General features: G+C 44.7%; 2 protein-coding genes across 2 annotated transcripts in view; both read right to left on the bottom strand.

Moving 5' to 3' along the window:
- The window catches only part of ttyh1 (tweety family member 1), a 24,092-nt gene extending 17,919 nt beyond the window's left edge, over positions 1-6,173 (bottom strand). Inside the window, exon 1 of the mRNA XM_079503629.1 lies at positions 6,090-6,173. The gene's annotated coding sequence lies outside the window, so the exon portion shown is untranslated. The remainder of the gene's footprint in view (positions 1-6,089) is intronic.
- leng9 (leukocyte receptor cluster (LRC) member 9) lies at positions 6,126-22,989 on the bottom strand. The gene is made up of 9 exons (XM_079504502.1): positions 22,917-22,989; positions 21,928-22,061; positions 19,079-19,172; positions 17,233-17,378; positions 15,510-15,857; positions 14,773-14,974; positions 12,601-12,727; positions 11,209-11,858; positions 6,126-6,235 (listed from the first exon to the last, which is right to left on the bottom strand). Exons 2-9 carry the CDS (start codon positions 22,028-22,030, stop codon positions 6,196-6,198), a joined length of 1,710 nt encoding a protein of 569 aa, XP_079360628.1. The 5' UTR covers positions 22,031-22,061; positions 22,917-22,989; the 3' UTR covers positions 6,126-6,195.

The following is a 22,989-nucleotide window of genomic DNA, read 5'->3' as shown; positions in this document are numbered from 1 at the left end:
TCAATACATTCACATTTACTGCCCGTCTTGGGTTTTATGGTTGCCGAGTGCAGCTGCTATTTTGTTCAATAACGACGTTATGTATTCTACAGGCCCCATTTGGATTGCAGAACTACATCAGTCATGAACCGCAGAGAGAATTGTTCACGCTTGTGTTTGTATATCATCTGGACTACTGTACTGTACTGTACTGTACTGTACTGTACTGTACTGTACTGTACTGTACTGTACGTCAAACAGTTGTGCAATTAACACCTCAAGGTGCAGCTTGGATTTTTTAAGCTAGAATCATCCCTTCACTGGCTGGCTTCCAGTCCGGTTTAGAAATGGCTTTCAATATTTTACTACCAACATTTACGGGTACTTTGAGGTCTATAGTTACTGTAGCTAGCGACATCTCTGACCTCCTGCCATCCTATGAGCCAATGTATATATACACATACACTACAGATGACGGGGCTTAGTTACTGCCATAGTGACTCCTCACTTCTACAATGACCTGCCGGAGGTGACATTCTCCATCATATCTTTTTAAGTCACTTCTGAAAACATACCTTATATAGAGCGTCTCAGTCCCGCTTTCAGAACGATGAGCTTGTAGGTCTGCTATTTTTGAAAAATCGAAGAACGACTGACATAGAAACCTAGCTTTTTTTCAGGATGTAGAAGACATTTTTAGAATCTGATCTCAAGTCAAAATGGGTTAAGCACTTTGTGACTTGTGTTTTGACAGCTAGGTGCCGCTGTGTATAGATTATAAGATATTATTATTACCACTACTACTACCTATATCCTTTTGATTCGATAAACGCATACAACTCAAGCAATTACATTTGTTTCGATTCAGCAATATGTCCCGAACAGGGGCCAGACTGCTTCCCTCGTTCACATTTGGGGCAGTCCTGGCACCAGAGCGAGTTAACAACTCGTTCACGTGCCAGACAGTCCGTCTCCCTAAAGCCCATTACAGTAGCTGTTCACCTTAATGGTTCCAGCGGCCCCAACTCTCACACATCAAACCAACAGCAGCACTCCATTTCGCCCCCCCAATTAAAATGCACGCTATGAATATATTGGTTCACACACACTGCAAGCGCAATGTTAGCCAAGTGGGAATAATCAAACCAGACAGGTCTACGCACGTACACTGCCACTGCTAAATACAACAAAATTAAAAGTATGTACAGTACGCTTATAAAACCAGGTCTCTGGGGTAAAGTATATAGGGTTTTATAAGAGTACATACTTTTATTTTGTTGCACCAACGTTTTGGACAGACTGCTTAATCTGTCCGAAATGGTGATTTCTCTTTCCGTGTCCACATAGACTTGCATCGGCAGCTACGAGTGTGCATGTGGCTATACGCCTTTATAATGTAGTGTTTAATCTGTTGACTGGCACCTGGAAAGGAGCGGTGTGCTGTGCAACTTTGGGAACCGTAAAATGACCATTTCAGCCATTATACCATTTCAGCGAATCCTTACAAGGCCATCATTTGAAAGTTTGAAAGTCAAACACATCTTGATGACATCATCAAGATGTGTTTCACCATGTTAATGATTTTTTTCAGACCTCTAGTTCTAGGAAACACAGAGTGGGGGGACTTTTTTATTATTTCCACACAACAGCTCTAAGGTATATTAATGACATAGTAAAATGTTGAAAATGAGTGGAATGCCCCTTTAACAGTTCTTGTATTGAGTTGTACTTGAAATGTACTGTAATTCTGCAAACTGTTAATAAATCAATCAATCAATCAATGGTCCTTGGCCAGCAGTATCCCTCAACTGTAAGTCAGGCTATTTCAATATACAGTATCTATGCTCTATTTAACACTGAAGGAATGTTTCCTTGCCTTTTTCATAGCAGCCATATCATCATTGACAAATATGTCATGTTAAAGGTGTTACCAGGTCAAACAGAGTCAGGGTGCTACGCATGTTGGCTCACTGGGAAGGCTATGCCACACGATTATGGAACAGACCACGGCACTGGCGGCAGGGATTTCAAAGAGGCCATGAAGGTCATTATCCTGTCAATACTGATTTTAGACATGACCACATTTGGGGTTTTTTCTATAGATTCCGAATACTTACAAACGATGGGAGTATTTTCAGGCGGATTTTCATGAAATGGAGGTATACGGTTGCAACGCGGTGGTTCTTCAAAGGTTGGTGAAAAACTCCCGTTCCCTGCCGATGATATATAACGATTGATATATAATATACCCCAGATGACAGTAAAGTGACAATTTAAAGACTTTTAAAGATCGTTTTAATACGTCGAAAATAGAAGAAAGAAAGAAGAAAAAAGACCATTACTGCATTAAAAGTAATCCACAAACTACCGGTATATTATATAAAAAACTGGTCAGATATTGGCTATTTTCACAATATTTATCTGTGTGACTGAGTCAAACTGTAAAAGTGTAATAGCAAATACAAAATAATAATACATAAATAATGCCTCAACTCCTACAATTCTTCTCCTATACAAAAGTGCTTGTCAAGGTTGGGGTTAAAATGATATTATTTTCAGGCCTGAAAAGATTGAGAACCACTGGATTGATGATCTGTTTGGCATTATGTGCAGAAAAAAATCTACTTTTTTTTTCCAGTTTTGGTACAATGCCTCTCAAACAGATTTCTTTGCTTGCGACATCTAATGGAGGATAGTAGACATGAGCTCTCGTCCATACCTTATTATGTACTGTACAGTACAATAGGCCGTATCCAACTGTAACAAAACATGATACTCTATATGTAGTATGAACTCGGAAATCCAGACATTTTTATTTCCTGGGAGAAACGTTAATGTAAGATGGATTGCGACATTGTCTTTGAAAAGTGCTATGGATATCATTAATGTTATAAGTATAGTGGTCGTGATAACAACAAAGTCAGAAATGAACAAAAGCAGCCATAGCTCATATCGTACATTTGATATAGCGATGGCGTTACACTAGCAGTCAATCATTAATGGGGCAACGACGTAACTGTGGGCAGTGGTTCGCAAACCTTTCAGCCCGTGACCCAAAACAGAAATTAGATATTTGCCCCGGGACACAAACTAGTGAAAATAGCCGATCTACAAGCTTGTAGATCGGCTATTTTCACTACTTCTTAAATATTTGCTCTAATTTATGGTATTTCTCCGATTTTTCTTTCATTTCTTCATGACATTACTGAAAAAGCATTGGATTTTTGTTATTAATCCATGAAAGGTTTAGCTTTTTCGTGAATGTTTTGAGCGGTGGAACATGCGCAGCTTTGTCTGTCTGTCCGCCCGCAGCACAAAACTATTGTAGACCCCTGCAGGGGACTGGTCAAGTGCTTACGGGGTCACATGCACAGGAAGGGTCAAGTGCTTACGTCAACAACTGCAAGGCACACCGCACGCACGCACGCACGCACGCACGCACGCACGCACGCACGCACGCACGCACGCACACGCACACGCACACGCACACGCACACGCACACGCACACGCACACGCACACACACACACACACACACTTAACAATAAAAGTATCTAGTTCTTTTCGTAATACAAACTAATAATGCATACATTATAATACTAATAATAAATATTTATTATAATAATAATAATTATTTTACAGTGTATTTCCCCCGTTACACCCACCCAGAGGTCAACAATTCTAGTACAAGTCTAGTGCTTTATTGGGTCGTCCACTCACATTTAACAGTTTTTTGTATTGAGTTGCGCTTGAAATGTACTGTAATTCTGCAAACTGTTAATAAATACTTCAAATCAATCAATCAATAACAATATGTCCACGAGCAACAAATGGGTCCCGACCCACTTTCTGGGGAAACATTGTATTGGGGGGGGGGTGAGGGGGGGTGTTGGTGGTGGTGGTAGTGGGGGTGCAGTGGCTCAGCAGTTGTCACAGAGGTTGGGGGGGGGGGGGGGGGGGGGGGGGGGTATGAGTTGACGTTGATGTCTCATGCCAGCTTGTTTATCGTGGCTCTTTATGGCATTGCATAACCGACGGCAAACAAATGTGATTCTGCAAGGTCACGTGACCGGGGGGAGGGGGGGAGGAGGTTAGAAAAGAAACAGGAGAGATACAAGAAGAGGAGGAGGAGGGAGAGGAGGAGGAAGAGGAGGAGGAGGAGGAGGAAGAAGAAGAGGGAGGCTGGGATGAGGAGAAACCACAGGAGTGTCTATAAAGTAAAAACCCAACCCAACCACATCAGCCACTGAGGAGAAACAAAGAGAAAGAGAGAATAATTCTACTATAGATCTGTGTCTCACTGTTCCCCATTTGCACTGGGGCTCCTCTCAGACAGCCTTAAGGGGAGTGCATGGGAAGCAATGAATGGACAACAACAGTTATGAGAGAGTCCATAATGTCCCGAGTCCGAATGCACAGAACAGACACAGAACGAGGCCATTTTGTAAAGAAAGAGGCAGCTAATCAGAAGAAGAGAAGAAGAAGAAGAAGAAGACGCATCTCTTCCGGCGGGGCCGACTGTAAAATCCCCTATTAGCACGGGGGGGGGGGGGGGGGGGGGGGCTCTCTTTTATCTCCCTTCATTGACATTGCACTGTTGCAACTGCATGTAACAATAATCGCCATGAACAGTGGCGTGCAGACATTTAGAGGGGCAGGTGCTCAAGTGAAAAAAGGGCACCTTGTGCAGCACGTGGAACCGGCCGGTTGCCTTAATAGTGTGAGATTTATTGATTTTGGGGCATAAATATATATATTAGAAGCTTTTCATCAAGAATTGATCAATGTCACCATGGTCCACATGCTGTACAGTATACACTGTACAAAAAAAACATATATTTTTTTTTCAAAAGGGCACATTTGTCCAAAGGGAAAAGGGCAGGGGGTGCTCTAGCACCCCCTAGTGTATATCTGTGCACGCCACTGGCCATGAATGAATCAGAGCATGTGAAGGATCATGTTGTAGTCCTTCCTTCCGTGATGCATGTTATGTTACACTATCACTGCAGACCGACTCATAAAAATCTGCTGTGTTTGACATCGAGGGAACCAAATAATCATTTAACAGCCACTTAACGAGGGTCTTGTTAATGACCAATGCAATTTATGAGACAGTTTTGCAGCCCAGAGAGTAAAACGCACCGCCGCGGTACGTATCGCACATTAACACCCATTAACCAGAGTGATGTGGATCATATAATAATCCATTATATATTATAGGTTCAGTACATAAACCACCTGCTTCCTCTGGAGCTGTATGAAATAAAAAAAATCCCACAAAATGTCACAACATGAGTACACTTGTCGGTTTGTACTTTGGACTCCATTCAACATCTGCATGAATCAAATTCAACTGCAACCAATCCAGCCCTCAGAGTGAGAGCAGCCTAGTGTAGGTGAGGTGCGTGTGCGAGTCCCGGTCGGTCCAGATCGCTGCTCTGACTCATACTGTGTGCAACGAGTCCAGTGTGACAGGTTGGTGCTGCTGACAAAATGCTTCCACACTACTGACCTATTTGGCAATGCTTTACACGGAACAAACAGTTACATTATGTGGCGGATTAATCACTTAAACCCTCTATTCTTCCTCTAAAAACAAAACTGACCTGAGTTAACAGTCTGTACTGGGACCGTTTGTTTCCTTAGATCTACACCAAATTTCGGTGCCCAGAATAGCCGATCTACGCGGCACGGTGTGAGAGTACGGATGTGCTATTTCTGGCCAATGTTCCCCCCCCAGAATGTGTGGATGCTGGGGTTTGAGTGGTTGTGGCAACACATATAAGTCCAGGGACATCTGACACAAACGCTGGACAAAATGAATTATCTCTTCAATTCGTTAAGTTTTGCCATAATGTCTTTCTCATTTTGACAGTCGTTAGTCCAATGTAACACGTTTGCTCATCCCAACAGGTCCAGCAGAAATACATCATGCAAATGCATAAACACACAGCATTTACATTTGGGTCCATGACATGTCGACACTAAACCCTACAACAGCTTGAATGTGCCTGATGGGTCTATTGCACTTGACTCGATCGTTAATCTTTGTGACCGCACAGACAATTAAGACGTAATGGAACACGGTCTGGGAACCCGATCCGTCTCTTACCTTGAACCGTAGAGTTGGGAGGCGTTCTCACTCTCTCTCTCTCTCTCTCTCGCAGTCTGTTCTCCCGCTCGTCTCTCCGGCCCGGCGCTGTGAGATATTTACCCACTCAGAGAGGTATATGCTGCCAACCGTCAACGTTTGATGGTCTTGACAATAAAAAATAAAAAAAATAAATCATCCTGGAAAAATAGGCTCGGATACATTACCAAAACAAAATAATGTCAAAATGTTGAGGAGGAAGAAGAAAAACAAAAGACCAGGGACGGAGGAGAGAAAACAAAACAAGGGGCGATGATTTCTTACCGCTGCTCTGAAATATTAAATAGCCCAGTAATTGTACGGTTGTCTGACCAGAGTGGAAGAGGTGCTTGTGTTGATGGATGAGAGAGGAGCACTCAGTGAGAGCGAGTAAGCGGGGGGGGGGGGGGGGGGGGGAGAGAAGAGAGATAGAGAGCAGGAGCGAGAGAGGGAGGGAGGGAGGGAGAGAGAGAGAAAGAGATTGAGTGAGAGAGTGTTAGGGACAGAGCACTATGGGGGGGGGGGGATTATGATTGAGGAGACACCCCTAAGGGACCCTTATCTCCGTGCCGGAGCCCCTCGTAGCTCAACGCCAAAGCGACTTCACAACAAGGCAATGACACGATATTGCCCAAAGATAATTACTCCGTTAACGGGGATTAAAAGGGAGGGATGGGGGGGGGTACTGTCCCTTCACACACTCTGGAGTGAGAGATACGGTAGAAGGGAAGCTGTCCTGATACCAACCCAGCCCCCTTGCCTCACATCAGCATACAGAACACTCCCATTCAACCAACCAACCCAACCACACTGTGATCTCTCTCTCTCTCTCACACACACGCGCACACTCACACACACACACACACGCACACACGCACGCACACACACACACCCCTAACCAGATTATCAAGACAAAAGATTAAACATCAATTAAAAAGGGAATAATCACCGGCCAGTTAATTGTGCCCCGAAAAGCAGTCAAATGGCGCGATAGGACCGAAAAGAAAAGGAGAAAAAAAAAAAAAAAACTCACTAATTAATAAATCCACTCACATTATTGGGAGGCAAAAAGAGTGAGCTCCTGTTTGCAAAGCGGCAGAGAGGTTGGGCTGCGCTTGTGTGTGGAGAGCCAGGGTGAGGTGTAGATGCACATGATATTAGACACACGAGAGAGAGACAGAGAGAGAGAGAGAAAGAGAGAGAGAGAGAGAGAAATGTAAGCAGGCACACTTAGAAGATGGATATTAAAGAGGAATGAAGGGGTGGTGGTGGTGTGAGGGGGGGTGGCGGGCAGTAGAGAGAGAAAGCAACAGAGATATTGTGAGTCGGGGAAAAAAAAGTGGCTTCTCCGATGAGCGCACGAGAGAGAGAGAGAGAGAGAGAGCGTGAGAGAAAAAGGGAGAGGGGGGGGGGGGCGAGAGGGAAGGGGAGGGGGTGGTGGAGTGAGCGATGAATAGAGAGAAGTGGGGGGTGGGGGTATGGGGGCGGTGGCATGCACTGGTTTTGGATGGCGAAAACCAACCACTTGCCAGCGAGGGTCCGTGAAATGGCATCACGCGCCGTAGCGGGGGCAACGGAAACGGCCAACATGCAGGCTGACTCTGAGGGATGGATGGATGATGGGAGGAGGACGGACGGACGGACGGACGAGGAAGGTGTTATTAACTGACAGTACTGAGACTCCCACTGGGTGCCTCCTGTAGCAGCAGCAAGGCTCCAGGGTGTTTCCACGTAATGACACGGCATTGGGGACAAAAAAAAAATACAAAACGTCTCTGTAAATCAAAGCCAAGGGAGAGCGCAGCAGCAGCAAAAGAGAGCACACAGTGTTTGTCTGCCATTGGAGAATGGGGGGGGGGGGAGATGGAGGGAGGAGGGGGGGCGGCGTTAGTTTTTCTGTGTCACTGAAAAAGGGGGAAAGAATGGGGGAGGGGAGGCAGAGGGAGATAATGCGAGCGGGGGGGGGGGGGGGGGGGGGCTTAGAAGGGAGAGAGCGCACAGAGAGAGCACTCTGCCTGACTCAGTGTAGTGCGCTCGCATCTATAGGGAGGAGAGAGACGGAAAACTATATTATGTATGCAAGAGTTAACGCAGAGAGAGAGCAAGAGAGAGAGAGAGCATTCGCCCAACCTCCATGTGTGTGTGTGTGTGTGTGTGTGTGCGTGTGTGTGTGCGTGTGTGCGTGCATGTGTGTGTTAGACCGTGGCATAGCAACAGCCCCACATTCCCGTCCTCCTCCTCCTGTCACATCGCTGATAGAGAAATATCACCACTCGCAGGAATTTTTGAAATAACCAGTTCAATATTTAATGTCTTCGATCATCTCCCGGCCATAATTCACCGTGATAAGCATACCGTTCTCGTTTGTAGGCAATCCATACAAAATGTATATAAATCGCAGCCTATGAATCATAAAATACAACCGCCGTTATAGATAGGCCTCTTATTAATCATTCAAATTAAAAACACAAGCGTTTATTCAATCCAGGTCTATGTACGCATTCATGTGTCCATTAGTACCAATACAATCACATTATTGTAGTGCATTTTAGACGTATTACAGATAGCTGATCAAATGCAAGGTAAAGATGTGGGCTTTGGCAAATTAAGGGCAATGCATGCGTTGCGTGGCAAGTGTCGTACCACGTGTCTCACGAGGGTTTGGAGCATTCATAGTCCTTTCTGCATCATCTCTATAATATATAAGTAGCCTGAGCCAACTTCACATGGTTGACAAAATGGCAAACACAATATATCTGGAGGATAAGGATGATTTGGATATGGCAGAGGAGGGCTTTTTCTGAGCCCTCAACTCGATACTGTAATGTAAGCAAATGGTCCGGCCCGGTCCGGGAACTTACTAGAGCCCAGAACCACTCGGCTTGTCTGAGAGTCAGGGGAGATGGTCGAAATAGTCAACTCAACAACTTAATCGCTAGTTTATACTTCATTGTACGATGGTGTCACTCTGGGAAAATAGCCGATCTACAAGCTTACAATGTGTTGCACTGTGATGCATTGTGAACTTTTAGATCTTGTATTTTCACAAATTCTCACTATACTAAGCACCTTCTGCAACAAACCATTTTGACATTACTGTCGCCACGCGACGTGTTGTCCGACACACCTGTCGCGCAAAGCACAAATTGCACTTCAGGCGGCATGTACAGTAGATCAGGGGTTCTCAACCTGGGGGTCGCGACCCCTCGGGGGGTCCCGAAATTATTTTGGGGGGTCCCCAAATGATTTTCTTTTTAAAGTTATTTTTATTGTCTCCACCAGGCCAAAGGCATGGGGAGAGAGTATGTTTTGCACTCCGTCCGTGTGTCCGTCCGTGTGAGTCCGTCTGTCCATCCATCCGTCTGTTACCAGCTAATCTCCGGCACCGTTAACCCGGTCGATGCCAAATTTTGCACACACACTCCCTGGATGCCAACGATGAACCTCTGCCCCAAAATTTCCAGAACAACCTGTTATAGCGCCACCAGGAGGCAGACTTTTGAAAAACACATTTTTTTATATTACTCCTCCAGATTCTGTCAAAAGAATCCCGCAAATCGTTACACACTATCTCTATAGAGCGTCGCAGTCCCGCCCCCTACCATGGCCCAAGAAATGATTCTCCGTTCATTTTCCTCATAGACATTTCAGAAAGTATTTATTTAAAGCCGTTTACGCCGTGGACAAAGCCAACTGGAGTCGTGACAAATCATGACAACAAACACAATTTTTTGGGCCGAACAAATAATTAGAAAGAAGAAAAAAACGGCAGGTTACAACACTTTTTTTGTTGTTTTTCTTCTTTGTAATTATTAGTTTGGTCCAAAATATTATTTGTGTTGTCATGAGTTGTCACGACTAGAGTTGGCTTTGTCCGCGGCGTAACCGTCTTTAAATAAATACTTTTTGAAATTTCTATGGGAAAAATGCATTGGGGTTCATTTCCTGGGCCATGGTAGGGGGCGGGACTGCGACGCTCTATAGTCATGTGTTCAAGACGGATCTGTCCGATATTTCATATTCCATCCCAATTGGCTAACATTGGCTTTCAAAGTTTGCAGGATTGGCCCGTTTTGAACAAAAAGCCTCAAATCATGAACGCAGCGTGCAATTTACGTGAAATCTTTCATAGACTTTCCTACTAGGCTGAGGAATATATCCCACCCTTTTCACATTGGCCTGTTATAGCGCCACCAACAGGTGGATTTTTGCAAAACCCATTTTTGGAACAAAATGCCTCAAATCATCCAATTGCCATCCAAGGCATAAGAAGAAATGGAACCCTTTTCACATTGGCCTATTATAGCGCCACCAGGAGGCCACAACCTGACCTGCCCTGGTGGAGACCTGTGCCCCGAGGGGCATTTTATATAGTTTTTTTTGCAACTGAATGGAAGGACAATGGAAATTTGGAGTTTACATAGTACACATAGTGCATGCATAAACTGGAAACATTCCTTAACCCTGTAACACCCGGATTAATTTCTACTTGTAAAAAAGAGATTTCAACCTTACTACTACTTTTTACTACTATAACCTATCAGAGGAAATGATGTAAAAAAAATAATAATAATTATGCACATTTATAATAATTATTAAAATAATAATAATAAATTAATAATTTCCATTTGGGGGATATCTTTCACAATAATAAATAAAACACGTCCTAGACATTCTAATGATCACAAAAAAACATATATTACAGTTATTTTACTTACTTTTATCAGGGTTAAAGGTCAAAGGTCATAGGTTAAAAAAAATCAAAATTGATTTATTAATTAATTAATAAAAAAATATGTTGTATTATTGCAACACTGTGTGTTACAGGGTTAATGATTATTTCCGGTTACAGTATTTATTTATGATGTATTTTCTCTATTATTATTAAGGTTATTGTAGCGGTCAATTTGCATTGGTGGTGGGGCGGGGGTCGCAAGACATGGCCAAAGCATTTTCAGGGGGGTCCCCAGCCAAAAACATTGAGAACCCCTGCAGTAGATCACACATGCTTGTTTCCATGTGCATGTGAACGTGCATGCGTATGCGTGTGCGTATGGATGGCGACTGCCTTGCCAGCCTGCTCTATCTGTCCTTTATCTACCTGAGGCTGACGGTGCACAGTGTGGGATAGAAGCCGTCCGCCGCCGCCGCTTGGCCCATGGCACACAGGTGCAACGTGTTGACGGGCAGACGGCCCAGGTTCACACCCTTCCCGACCTTCAGGTCCCCGACGCCCTCAAAGAGGCGCCCGGCGCCCTGCTCCTCCACCTTGGCCAGCGTCAGGTGGTAGCGGGGGTTGAAGGAGTCCCGGTGCAGCCAGCCCTCCTTCATGAAGGCCTCCTGGAGGCCCGAGTTGAGCTGCTGCAGCTGGATCTGGGGCTGCGGGCTCAGGTAGAGCACCTTCCCGTTGAAGTGCTTGGGCTTCACGGGGAACGTGACGGCCACGGGTGGGTTGCGGTCCAGCTGGGCGAAGCGGCGGAGGAGGTCGGCGGCCGCGGCCACCTCGGCCGGGCCGGGCAGCGCCAGGAGGCACAGCGTGATGTGGAGCTTGGGGGCGGGCCGCCACAGCGGCGCCGAGGACGGGAGCAGCGCCGTGAGCTCCTCCCGGAGCCTCTGGAAGGCCGACAAGATGGACGGCGTGTCGGCCCGGAAGCCGATGAAGTGCGTGGGCCTGCGCTTGGCGGGCCGGCTGCCCTGACGCCGGGCCGACTGCCCCCTCTGGTGGTCGCCGGGGCATTTGCTGTTAGGACTCTGCGTAATTGTACAAGCAAGACAATCGCTATAATAACACATTCATACTAGTCTCTCAAGACAGACTGTTGCCTCGAGGAACAACAGGGGGCGCTGTTTTCCCGAATATTAATGATATTCTCAGATTGCATTCATACTGGAAGCTTTTTCTAATTTTACTCATTTTCACATGTTATTCTCCCTTTTCTGTGCCTTTGTTTGCTTTATCAGGGTGATAATAAATCTCATTGCTTCAGCTTTTTGTCCAAAATTGTATAGCTTGAGTTACTTGTGTATTTGAGATTATGTAATGGGTACTGTAATTTTGCTGTAAATATTATTAGAATGTATAATGTTTTGTATTTGATTGGGTGTTTTTTTTTTTAAACTAAATTGTATTTTTTAGAAAAGTCTCCTGTGGACAAGTGGTGAAAATTAGCACATGTGCTAACACGCTGTAAATGATGCATCTACAATTTGTACAACTGTGCAATGAGCAATGCAATTGTTATGTCCATATCAAATAAATAAACATAAACAAATTAAAAAAGGTTAAAATGTTCACACTAAATCCATTTTTTCTGATGAGGAGATCAATGATATAGTTGGCAAAAAAATGTCGTCTGTGTATTTCTCCGTAAAATGTTGTAATGTCATAAAATGATGACGTCTGGCATAGGGTATTTTTTGCCACACTATATTATTAATCTCCTCACATCAGAACAGTGGGATTCAGATCACAGATGTTTCCCTTCACACGCACCTGCTCTTCTTCAGTCTTGTCCTCAAAGCTTTCATTACATTCCTGCAGACTCTCTTCCACGCCATTGCTCTCTCCCATCTCTCGCCCTCTTGGGGAGAGAGACAGTCGGTCTGTTAGAGTCTCAAGTCTGAAATCAAAGCAGGACTATATATTAGAGGGGCAGGTTTCACACTGAGAAACATCAGCCACCAACACTGACTGACAGAAGGCACAGGTATGAGGCTATGAGCAATGTCCGAGTGGTTCAGAGACTCTGAAAATCAAAAAAAGCCTAATATCTCCCCTGGCCAAGAGGCGGATCCCTTCTGAGGCAAGTGGTTAATATTTGACTTTAGCGTACTTTCCCACAAACGAGACCACAACGTTCAAATCACGGTTACAGTATGTTAAATGCTTAAACATGTACTGTAGCTATAGGTGTAATGTTAGAGACCGCAGAAGTGAACCTTTCAAGCCTGTTTTCTGTACATACATAACAGAAAATCATACAATTAAATAATACTAATTTAAATCATTCCTTAATATTTGTATGGTTGAATGGTTACTAAATCATATCTCCATGTCATCAACAAAGATAATCAACTACAGTATCAACCATTTGGTCATGTCAATGTGGACAAATTTAAAAAAATTGCGATAATTGCAGATCTACAAAACACAGAACGTGCCACGATGCAGCATGTTGTGAGTTTGTAGATTGGCTATAATTTTTACCGTCACAAAACAAGCCTTATACACTCAGCCTGAATGTTCATTTAGTTTCACTCCATTCAAGGCTAGTGATCTGCTAGCGATTCAGGGGCTGGAGCCAAGCTATCATAAAACAACTATAAAGGCTTAGTGTTTAATGGTGGAGAAGCCGAGACGATCACCTTTGGATTATACGTTAGCTGCCAGGTATTGAATCTGGCGAGAGTGCCTGCCTTATGTGGATGTCTGGCGCTATCTTTCTGTAAATATTGGCCTTTTTGCTAACACCCCCCCCCCAGCCCCTTGTTTTTACTGTGTTTACCTTTAGGCACAATTTATTTTACCTAATAATGTTTTAAGTTTATAGCTTTGTTTTGCACTGCACACTGGACAGAGATGGGAGGAGGAGGGGAAAACCCATGCAACGCCGGCCCTGAGCCAAATCTGACACCAGGCGTTTGTGATTATGTGGTTGAGCACCTGTAAAACTACCTCGTCAAATAAAGCCAATTCCTGCCCTACTCTGGAGGCGAGGAGAGAGCAGAGGAGGTCACTCAAAGAGTATTCAATCGGCTACTGAGAGAAAGAACCAGTCCAGTGACCCAGAGCCCGTCTACATAAACGCGTCGCTACAATCTATTCTAAAAGGTACATAGCTCTCCGCCGTACCACGACGTCGGTAAGCGTCTGTTGCCGAAAATCTGCTGCTGAATGCCTGTCGGGTCAGGTCAAAAGTTTGTGGGGAAGCGTCGAAAGCCAACCGAGCAAGCTTGGTCGTATACGGTCGGCTTTCTACCGTATACGACTGCTAGGTACCTGCGGTACATTCATTTTGTCTGAATACAGCGCATATCCATGTTATACTGCAGCCTCACGTGTGCTCAAAATGCAGACACAAAGCGTGGGACTGTGCGTGTGCGGCTTGTCTCATTTCAAACACCAGCTGTCATATTCTCTCTAATATAAATATGATCTGCAGTAATCAGTCTGGTGGAGAGGTACCTTAAGAAATGGGAGGACAGGCAACAGATGTCCTTCCTCCCAAGAGCATACAAGCTTTACCAGATGTAATAGAAATGTGTTTTGACGTTTGATGATTTATGTTTTCTAAATATTATCTTGACTTTAATCTGTAAGAAATATCCTAATAAATTCATGCCGCTATGCAATGTTTTCTAAAACTAAATTTAAACCTGAATGGAAAACTGGACATCAGAGTTCAAGTCGGGATTTAACCCATTTTTGGGGCGGGAACCCCTTTTGGTGTTAGCATTATGTTATGCTTTAGCTATTGAAAAATAGCAGATCTACAAGCTCATAGCGCGCCACCGAGTGGCGCGCTACGAGCTTGTAGGTCTGCTATTTTTGAAAAATCGAAGAACGACTGACATAGAAACATAGCTTTTTCAGAAAACTCTCAGGATGTAGAAGACATTTTTAGAATCTGATCTCAGGTCAAAATGGGTTAAAAACCCCACAGACCTTTTGGCAGTCTCTTCCTCCTCAACAGGTAATGGTTGTCTGTCTGCTTCCTGGTGACCTTGAGGAGGGCTTCCTGTGTCATGAGGAGCTGCCCGTGTGGAGTCAGCGGGGTGAATGTCTGCGTCGCTCTCCTGCCGCCCCTCCTCTGGCTGTGTGGTCCCATCGCAGGCAGACTGCTCTCCGTCTCTCTGCTCAGCCGGGGCTGTCACCATTACAAATTTAAGTTGACGATTAATTGTGACACAGATAATTGCGATTTAACGATTTAATTGTGATTTTTTTTGCATTGAACATTTGAGCGTTACAATTTCTATTTGCTTCGTAATTACAAATTGCACAGGGCAGATATGACAAATAACTGAAACAGGCTATGCAAAGAAATCGCTGACACACACAAATAAATAAAAATTGTGGAAATAGTTGCTTGTAGATCGTGATGTTGTAAGCTAGTAGATCTGCTATTTCTGCTATTTTTGAAGAAAAATAAAAGTGGCATTTTGTGCGCATTAAGTAACTTGTTCATTGTTCTCTGGTACCCATGAGAACATTGTCATTTTCATGATTAAAAAATATGTATAGGGCAAATAGGTTAGGTTTGGGCTCAGATTGATATATTTTGAGGTTAGGTTGCGGTTTTTGCCTTTTAGTGAGGAAATCAAAACCATTATTTCACGATTTAAAAAAAGAACTGCTATTCAGTGCAGTGTATTTGATCCCTCTTTTTCCCCCCGTCTTACCCTCCACTTCCTCCTCCTCCTCCCCTCCAAAGGGGGGCGCCAGAGGCTGGCCGGTGGAGCCGAAGACCCTGTCGGTGCGGCTGTTGCGGTCCCAGACGCGGCGGCCCCTGTACATGAAGTACTGGATCCGGTGCTGCGGCAGGGCCAGCTCGGCCGCGTTGGCGTCCCAGTCGCACGGCCTGGCGTCCCAGTTGAACTCGGAGAAGGGGCGCTCCAGCACGCCCAGGAAGCGGTCCACGTAGCCCACCACGAACTCGGAGCCCTGCGCCGCCGACGCCGGGTCCCACAGGATCCGGTGGATGACCTCCCCGGCCGTGCGCATGCGAGGCTTCTTGTTTGACCCCGAGCCTGGAGAGAAAGAGAGGTGCAGAGAGAGAGAGAGAGAGAGGGATGGAATCAGAACTTCAGTATAGATACAGTACATGTTGTAGGCAGGGCATCTGCAGGGATGAAGAAACAGACCGTATAAATCATTGGTTCCCAACCTTTTTATACTGAAGTACCACCTAAGAAAATATTTGGCTCTCCATGTACCTCCATAATGAATGACATTTATTATTTATTTAGTTAACCCATTTAGGCCTGACTTCGAAATTAAAAAAAAATCTTCTAAATCCTCCAAAAATAGCAGACCTACAAGCTCGTAGCGCGCCACTCGGTGGCGCGCTATGAGCTTGTAGATCTGCTATTTTTCAATAGCTAAATTATAAGATAATGTTTAAAACACCAAAAGGGGTTCCCGCCCAAAATGGGTTAAAACAGGAGCGTAGGCTATACTTGCCCTTTTTGTTCCATTCCTAAGCCAAGAATGCTGCTGACAAAACTCTGTCTAATCACTATTATCAGCACAATGATATTTCTAATGTGATTAATCCGTTCACAAATCTTCTATTAACGGCTACAGGTGTGCTGTCATGCCCATTTCAGCACGGCCGGATAGCCTACATATTTCAACCAATTAGTTGTTCAGAAGAACTACCTGTAGAAATATAAATATTTCATTCCACTTTTGTCTTTTTTCTCCTTTTTTTGGGCGACTCCTGTGTGTACCACCGGAGGGGGGGCTCAAGTACCACCAGTGGTACAAGTACCAGTGGTTGGGAACCTCTGGTATAAATCAGGGGTTCTCAACCCGTGGGTCGCGACCCCTCGGGGGGTCGCCAAATTATTCTGGGGGGTCCCCAAATTATTTTTTAAAAAACAAAAACGTTTTTTTTCTTTTTTTTTGCAACTGAATGGAAATGAAGAGTTTACATATAGTACCCATGTAGTACATGCATACACCTTCCCTAATGATTATATCTGGTTTCAGTATTTATTTACGTTATGGTGTATTGTCTCTATTATTAAGGTTATTGTAGCAGTCAATTTATATTGGGGGTCGGGAGGGGGCGGGGCGGGGGTCCCGAGACATTGCCAAAGCATTTCCGGGGGTCCCCGGCCCTGGTGTAAATGACCATATTGAATTGTAAACATGACTAACCCCATCGATAATTGTTACAATGTTGTTCTTGTTGCGTTTGTTATAAATGTGTTTATGGTTTTCATTTGAGTATTTTCTCGTGTTTGCTTTGTTGTTATGTCTGTCTGTCGTTTGGCTGGCTGGGTGTTAATTGTTTTAATGGACCACAATGGAAACAGGCCCGTGGGTTTCCTGTGGGTTTCCCCAGTGCACTCATCAGACAACAAAGGAGCCGTAATGCTAGAAGGGAAAGTGCATTACCGTTTTCCTCACTCTCTTTTGGCTTTGCTGCAGCACTACTGTGATCTTTGGTTTTCCTCTTCTTGTGCTTTCCCTCGTTCTCTCCATTCTTCGTGCCTTCTTCTTGGCTGAGCAAAACAACTCCGGCATCATCTAACGTAGGGTTGCTAAGCAATGGAGAGATAACAGAGAGCAGACAATGAGGTGAAAGGTTGAAGAGAGACAGTATCAACGTTTGACAAGAGGAATGTAGACAGGGGAAAACCGTACCGTGAACGAGTAAAATCAAAAGAAGTCTGCTATTCTGATCGATCCCAGATCAGATCCCATTATCAACTGAATGTTACTGGTTTATTCAACACACATTTAAGTCACTCTGGATAAGCGTTGGAACTGAATGCTTAAAGAGGGAGTGCCACAATTTTTGTATTTGTCCAGTTTTTCATGTGTCTATGAGGTGACAGTACTTCATTAGACACCCTGGAGTCGTTTTTTATGTGCAATGGTGTATTAACTTTGTATTTAGGGTTTCTTCCTGGAGGTTGAACCCTTGACAGTCAAACGGGCCAATGAAATAAACAGTAATATAGTGACATCACACTATCAGCCCCTCCCCTAACCCCTCCCTCTTTATCATACAACTACAGCTGTGGGTGCGCCTTCATTCATTTGGATCACCACCCATCACCACCCACCAGGCAAACCAGGCATACTTAATGAACTGGTGGGCGTGCCCACATAAAAACAACATTTTAACAAATACTGTACACTTTTTGAAAAAATTATACCTCCTTATATGACAATAAGACCTGATGATCATGTTTTAGGGTGGAAAAGAATCACGGCACTCCATCTTTAAAACTATTCATAAAATACTACTCAATTAGGGCTGGTTGTCCGACTTTAGGACCCGCCGCAGTGGTGTCCGGTGAGGACTTAACTGGGATGGATGTCTGAATCTCTGACACAACGATATATCTGGGTTGTAATGCCAAATATAGCTGAGAATTCAATATCTGGGTTGTAAGGCCAAATATAGCTGAGAATTCAATATATGGAGATTTTAATATTGGCCAGCAAGATATGTTCGTATATCTCCATATCTGGAGACAGTGAAAGCCTGGACAGTGAAAGCCTTTTAATGTAAATATTTGTTATTATATTTTACATAACATTGTCAATAATGCATTTGATTAATTATCTGAGCTATGGCTGTTTTTGTCAGAGCTTGATCAGCACTAGATGAGTGCTGACCAAGAGCAGCAGGTAACACCATAGTGGAATGAACATTACAGACATTAGCTGATTTGACATTTATTAGAAGTTACAGCTACAGTTACAGCCAATGTAAACATCCCATGTTTGGGCTCAAGAGGTAGAGCAGGTCATCCAATGATCCATGGGTCAGCGGTTCGAATCCCGGCTCCTCCTGTCTACATGTCGAAGTGTCCTTGGGCAAGACACTGAACCCCAAATTGCTCCCGATGTGCTGGTTGGTACCTTGCATGGCTTCCGCCGCAATCGGTGTATGAATGTGTGTGTGAATGGGTGAATGTAATGCACAATCTATGTAAAGCGCCTTGGATAAAGGCGCTATATAAATGCACCATTTACCATTTACCACGTTTTACAATACTCCATTATATTTTCCATAAAATGTGAGTTATGCACCCGCCACTGACGTCTTCAGTTCTTAGTACACTTGCCAACATTTACAAACTTAAACCCTATATACACGTAGGTGTTTCTTGCAGACAATAACACATTTTTCAAAAGCTAACGCTTCACCTAAATTTGGCTTTTGTGTGCTGGGGGGGGACGGGGACGTTATGAATTCTTCAGTGAGGAAGGAAAGGGATTTACGAACCTGTGAGACAGGCGACATCTGTGGCCAAAACGGCACTTCCCCTTCAGGAAGAACTGGCACACGCCGACTCCGCCTTCTAGTGGTTCTGCCGACTCTGCGAGTGACAAAACGGAAAGGGGAGTTTTAGTTTACAGCACAACATTATAAAAACACATGGTAGACAAAGATTGTAGCCAATGATTCATATGTACCAGGTGAGGGGGGAGGCAGAAGCAGCAGTATTATGAGCACACCTCACATCGAGGCAAGCAAAAAAGTTAAAAGGATGGAGAAGACTTGTCAGACTGGGTCTCTGACTGGCACCCCGACGCTCGCCCCACCAAACCGCTACGGTGGTGGCAGAGTAGGGGTCAACAGTACCGTGGGGATTTCCATGCTGAGCAGTAGACTTTTTTAAGTATGTTTTTATTTTCACTTTCTGCAGCTTTATTTTATGGTATTTCAGTGTTTTCCAGAGATGGAAGTTACTCACTGGTGGCTGGCATCTCCCTTAGAGATAGGGTGAGAAGTTCAGTCACACGAGAGAGACTCGGAGTAGAACCGCTGCTCCTTCGCCTGGAAAGGAGTCAGCTGAGGTGGTTCGGGCATCTGTTTAGGATGCCTCTCGGGCGCCTCCCTAGGGAGGTCCTCGACGCACGTCCCACTGGGACCAAGGCGCAGTTGGAGGAAATACATCGACTCACTGGCCTTGGAACGTCTCGGAATCCCCCAGGAGGAAGTCACTAATGTTGCTCTGGAGAGGGAAGTCTGGAGCACTCTGGTGGAGCTGTTGCCCCCGCGACCCGACTACGGATAAGCGGTTGAAGATGGATGGATGGATGGAAGTTACTCACTCGACTTGAGTGCTACAATTTATAATGCGACATACATTTTATTCCACACCCTACCACATAGTTCAGAGGGGTGTGTTTCATCATCTAAGCAAGCAGCGTATCAACATGGAAGTGTATGGCAGGACAAGGTAGTCCACTACCACACTGAAAGTGAGAGCCTGGTCCCTTCAGTGTGGTCCAATTAATCAATTGAGAGTTTACATTCTCTCTCCTGTGTGATAATAACACTGTCTGTAAATAATATATTATTCTAATATTAGCCAAGCTGTTGCTTTTTAAACAAGTGTATTGTAAATCACATCCCACCACCATAGCCTCGTCAACAGTTTGCATAGCTTGCTGGGAAATTCCCCAAGAAAACCAAGCCTAAAAACTGTTTTATTACCAACTATAAAAGCGTCCAATGGCTGCCAGAGTCCACTGTTTCCCATAAAGTCGCCTGCCCCTCTGCCCCCAAATGTAATCTTCTGCAAGGTAAAATAATGTCCCTTCTCGACTCCTCCCCAAAGTACTTGAGCTCACCCCTCACTTCATGCAGCCCATTATCCCTCATCTATCTAGACTCTAGTTTCTAGAGCCATAAAAATGTCCTGTAGAGAATTACTTATTTGGCCATTATTTGCATTGTGATTTGCGTGTGTGCCGGACTGCCGGTGAAACCCTCGACTGATTGTGTACTTTCTTTTCCTGTAGTGTACAGGTTTAAAACCGCAGAAGGGGCAAAACATTACAGGCTATTAATTAATCAATGCAGCTGCTGGGCGGCTAATAAAATGAATAATGGGTGTGTTAGATTTAGGAATGCCCAGAGTAATGGGGGTTTCAGTGAGAATGTGCAAGCATAGAAATGAAAGAAAGAAAATAAAAGGTAAACAAACGGGTAGGGGGTATTCCCAGGAGGTGGAAATTCCGCATCTGTTGCCCAGCCCAACATTCAAATTTATGCCAAAATAGTTTTTAGTGATTGTTTACAGAAAATGACTGTTAAAGAAAGCTGCAGTCGGCCTGGGCCGTGGCTCAGCGGTCCAGGCACCTTGGCTGGCAATCGAGTCTGGCAGTGTGCCGCGTGTTCGACTCCCGATCCCGACGGCCTTTACTGCATGTCTTACCCCCATCTCTCTCCCCATTTCCTGTCAGCCTACTGTCTGTCCCTCCATAAAAAATATAAAATAAAGGCGAAAGCCACAAAAAAAAAACATTTAAAAAAAGGAAAAAAAGAAAGCTGCAGTCTGTAAATCTATCATGTCCTACCCAAGATACTAACCTGGATTCACCGTCCAACTGATTACATTTTTACTCTTAAAGTAAGTTTGGGTCCCCAAACTTTGTCATTTCAAGGACCCCCTTAGCTCTCAAGACTTTATCTTTCCGGTGATAAAATGGCCACCAACGTAATCAAAAAAGTCAACCAAAGAACAAGATTCCTATACAGGATCTCCTCACTGGTCAACAAACACACCTTGAAGACCCTAACAGGAGCCCTCGTACAAGGATTCTTCGACTATGCATGCACCTCTTGGTACCACAGCACCTCAAAGGCAGTTAAAAAAAGGCTCCAGACTTCCTAAAACAAACTGGTCAGGGTACTACAGGGCCTCACCCCCCGAACCCACCTCACCCCTGCCCACTTTGACAGGCTGGAATGGCTTAGGGTTGACGACAGAGTACAGCTCAATGTTTGCCTTTTATCTCTCCTATGGCACCACATCAATAAATACAGCATGCAATTGTGGACAAAATCTTATCCAACAACAACAAAATACTATATACCCGTATTCATTGTCCCGAATATAAGACGACTTTGATTATAAGACAACACCCATTTTTCAAGACTCCTTTTGTGGAAAAAGAACATTGAATGTCAAATAGTTTAGTCCCCGGCGATTATAATACGATCCCATTTTTTAGGATATTTCCATTGGAAAAAAATATCTTATATTCTGGCCAATAGGTATATATATAAGTTTTGGGTCTTTGAGGTTAGATCTCATCTGAAAAGGGTTGAAAACCACTGACCTAAAGCATCATCTGCCTGTGGGCTGGTCTGGCTGTCTTCTCCAGTCTGCTCTGGTGCTGATGGATCCAAAGCCACTGTGCTGGACACATCTTCTGAAGACATACTGACTGTATAGTGCTCCACGTGGTGGAACCTAAAGACAGACAAAAAGGTACTGGTCAGGTCACTGATGTGTGATCAGCATGATGCAACAACACTTTAATTACAGTGTAATACCTACCTACCATATTATGATCACACTGGCTGATATGTGTGTCGTGTGTGTGTGTGTGTGTGGGGGGCAGACAAGATAAAAATCACACCCGTGTGAAGTGAGTGGTGCAACTCCGCGTGGGGGTCGCCGGGGGGAGGGGGACGCACAGGAACGCACCCAGGGTGCCGGCCCAGTTCTGGCGAGCCGCCCCGCATCCGAAACGGTAGAGAAATGACAGAGTTACCGTGTGGGGGTCCCCGGGGAGTCCCCGGAATATCCATACCCCCGGGAACGCGCACAGGGGGCCGGACCGCTTCCGGCGAGCCGCCCCGCGTCCAAAACGGTTGAGAAATGACAGAGTTACTGTGTGGGGGTCCCTCTACTGTACCCTCTACTGTACTGTACTGTCACTGTACTGTACTGGCACACCTGAAATCACCATATATACAGTTAATATTTGTGTGTGTGTTAGGTTGCGCACAGGTGGTGAAAAACAACCATGCTGTTTTCGTGCTCAGACCCACCCAGCCACCCAGCCAGCCACCCACCCACACACATAGCTCCGTAAGGGAGTTCTTGCACCACTCAAAAATAGAACAATGATATGCAAAAACTTATAAGGAAGTGGCTGGCTGATAAAGAAGAAGCCATCGAATTGGGGAATAAAAACACAAGCTAAAAAAAAGAGCGAATTCCGTTAATGTGCGTTTGTTTCCAATGATACTGTATCATATTTAAATGGAAGAAAAACAACAGCGAACGAGTTTTTTTTAGCGAAGACGGGGCGAACATTACCTGAAGAAGCACTGCCACTGACTGACTGCTCTGTGTTGTTATCAGGCAGGGCGGCGCGGGGCATCATGGGAAC

The sequence above is a fragment of the Electrona antarctica genome (assembly GCF_951216825.1).
Source record: "Electrona antarctica genome assembly, chromosome: 6".
Lineage (NCBI taxonomy): Eukaryota > Metazoa > Chordata > Actinopteri > Myctophiformes > Myctophidae > Electrona > Electrona antarctica.
This window is presented reverse-complemented; position numbering and strand designations above follow the sequence as displayed.

Bases quoted from the DNA above. Each gene is read 5' to 3' on its own strand.
- leng9 (XM_079504502.1), bottom strand. From the start codon at position 22,030: ATGTCTTCAGAAGATGTGTCCAGCACAGTGGCTTTGGATCCATCAGCA. The intron at 19,173-21,927 runs GTCAGTGGTTTT...TGTCACTCGCAG, and splicing joins ACAGGCAGATGATGCTTTAG to AGTCGGCAGAACCACTAGAA. The intron at 17,379-19,078 runs GTTCGTAAATCC...TCCATTGCTTAG, and splicing joins AGATGTCGCCTGTCTCACAG to CAACCCTACGTTAGATGATG.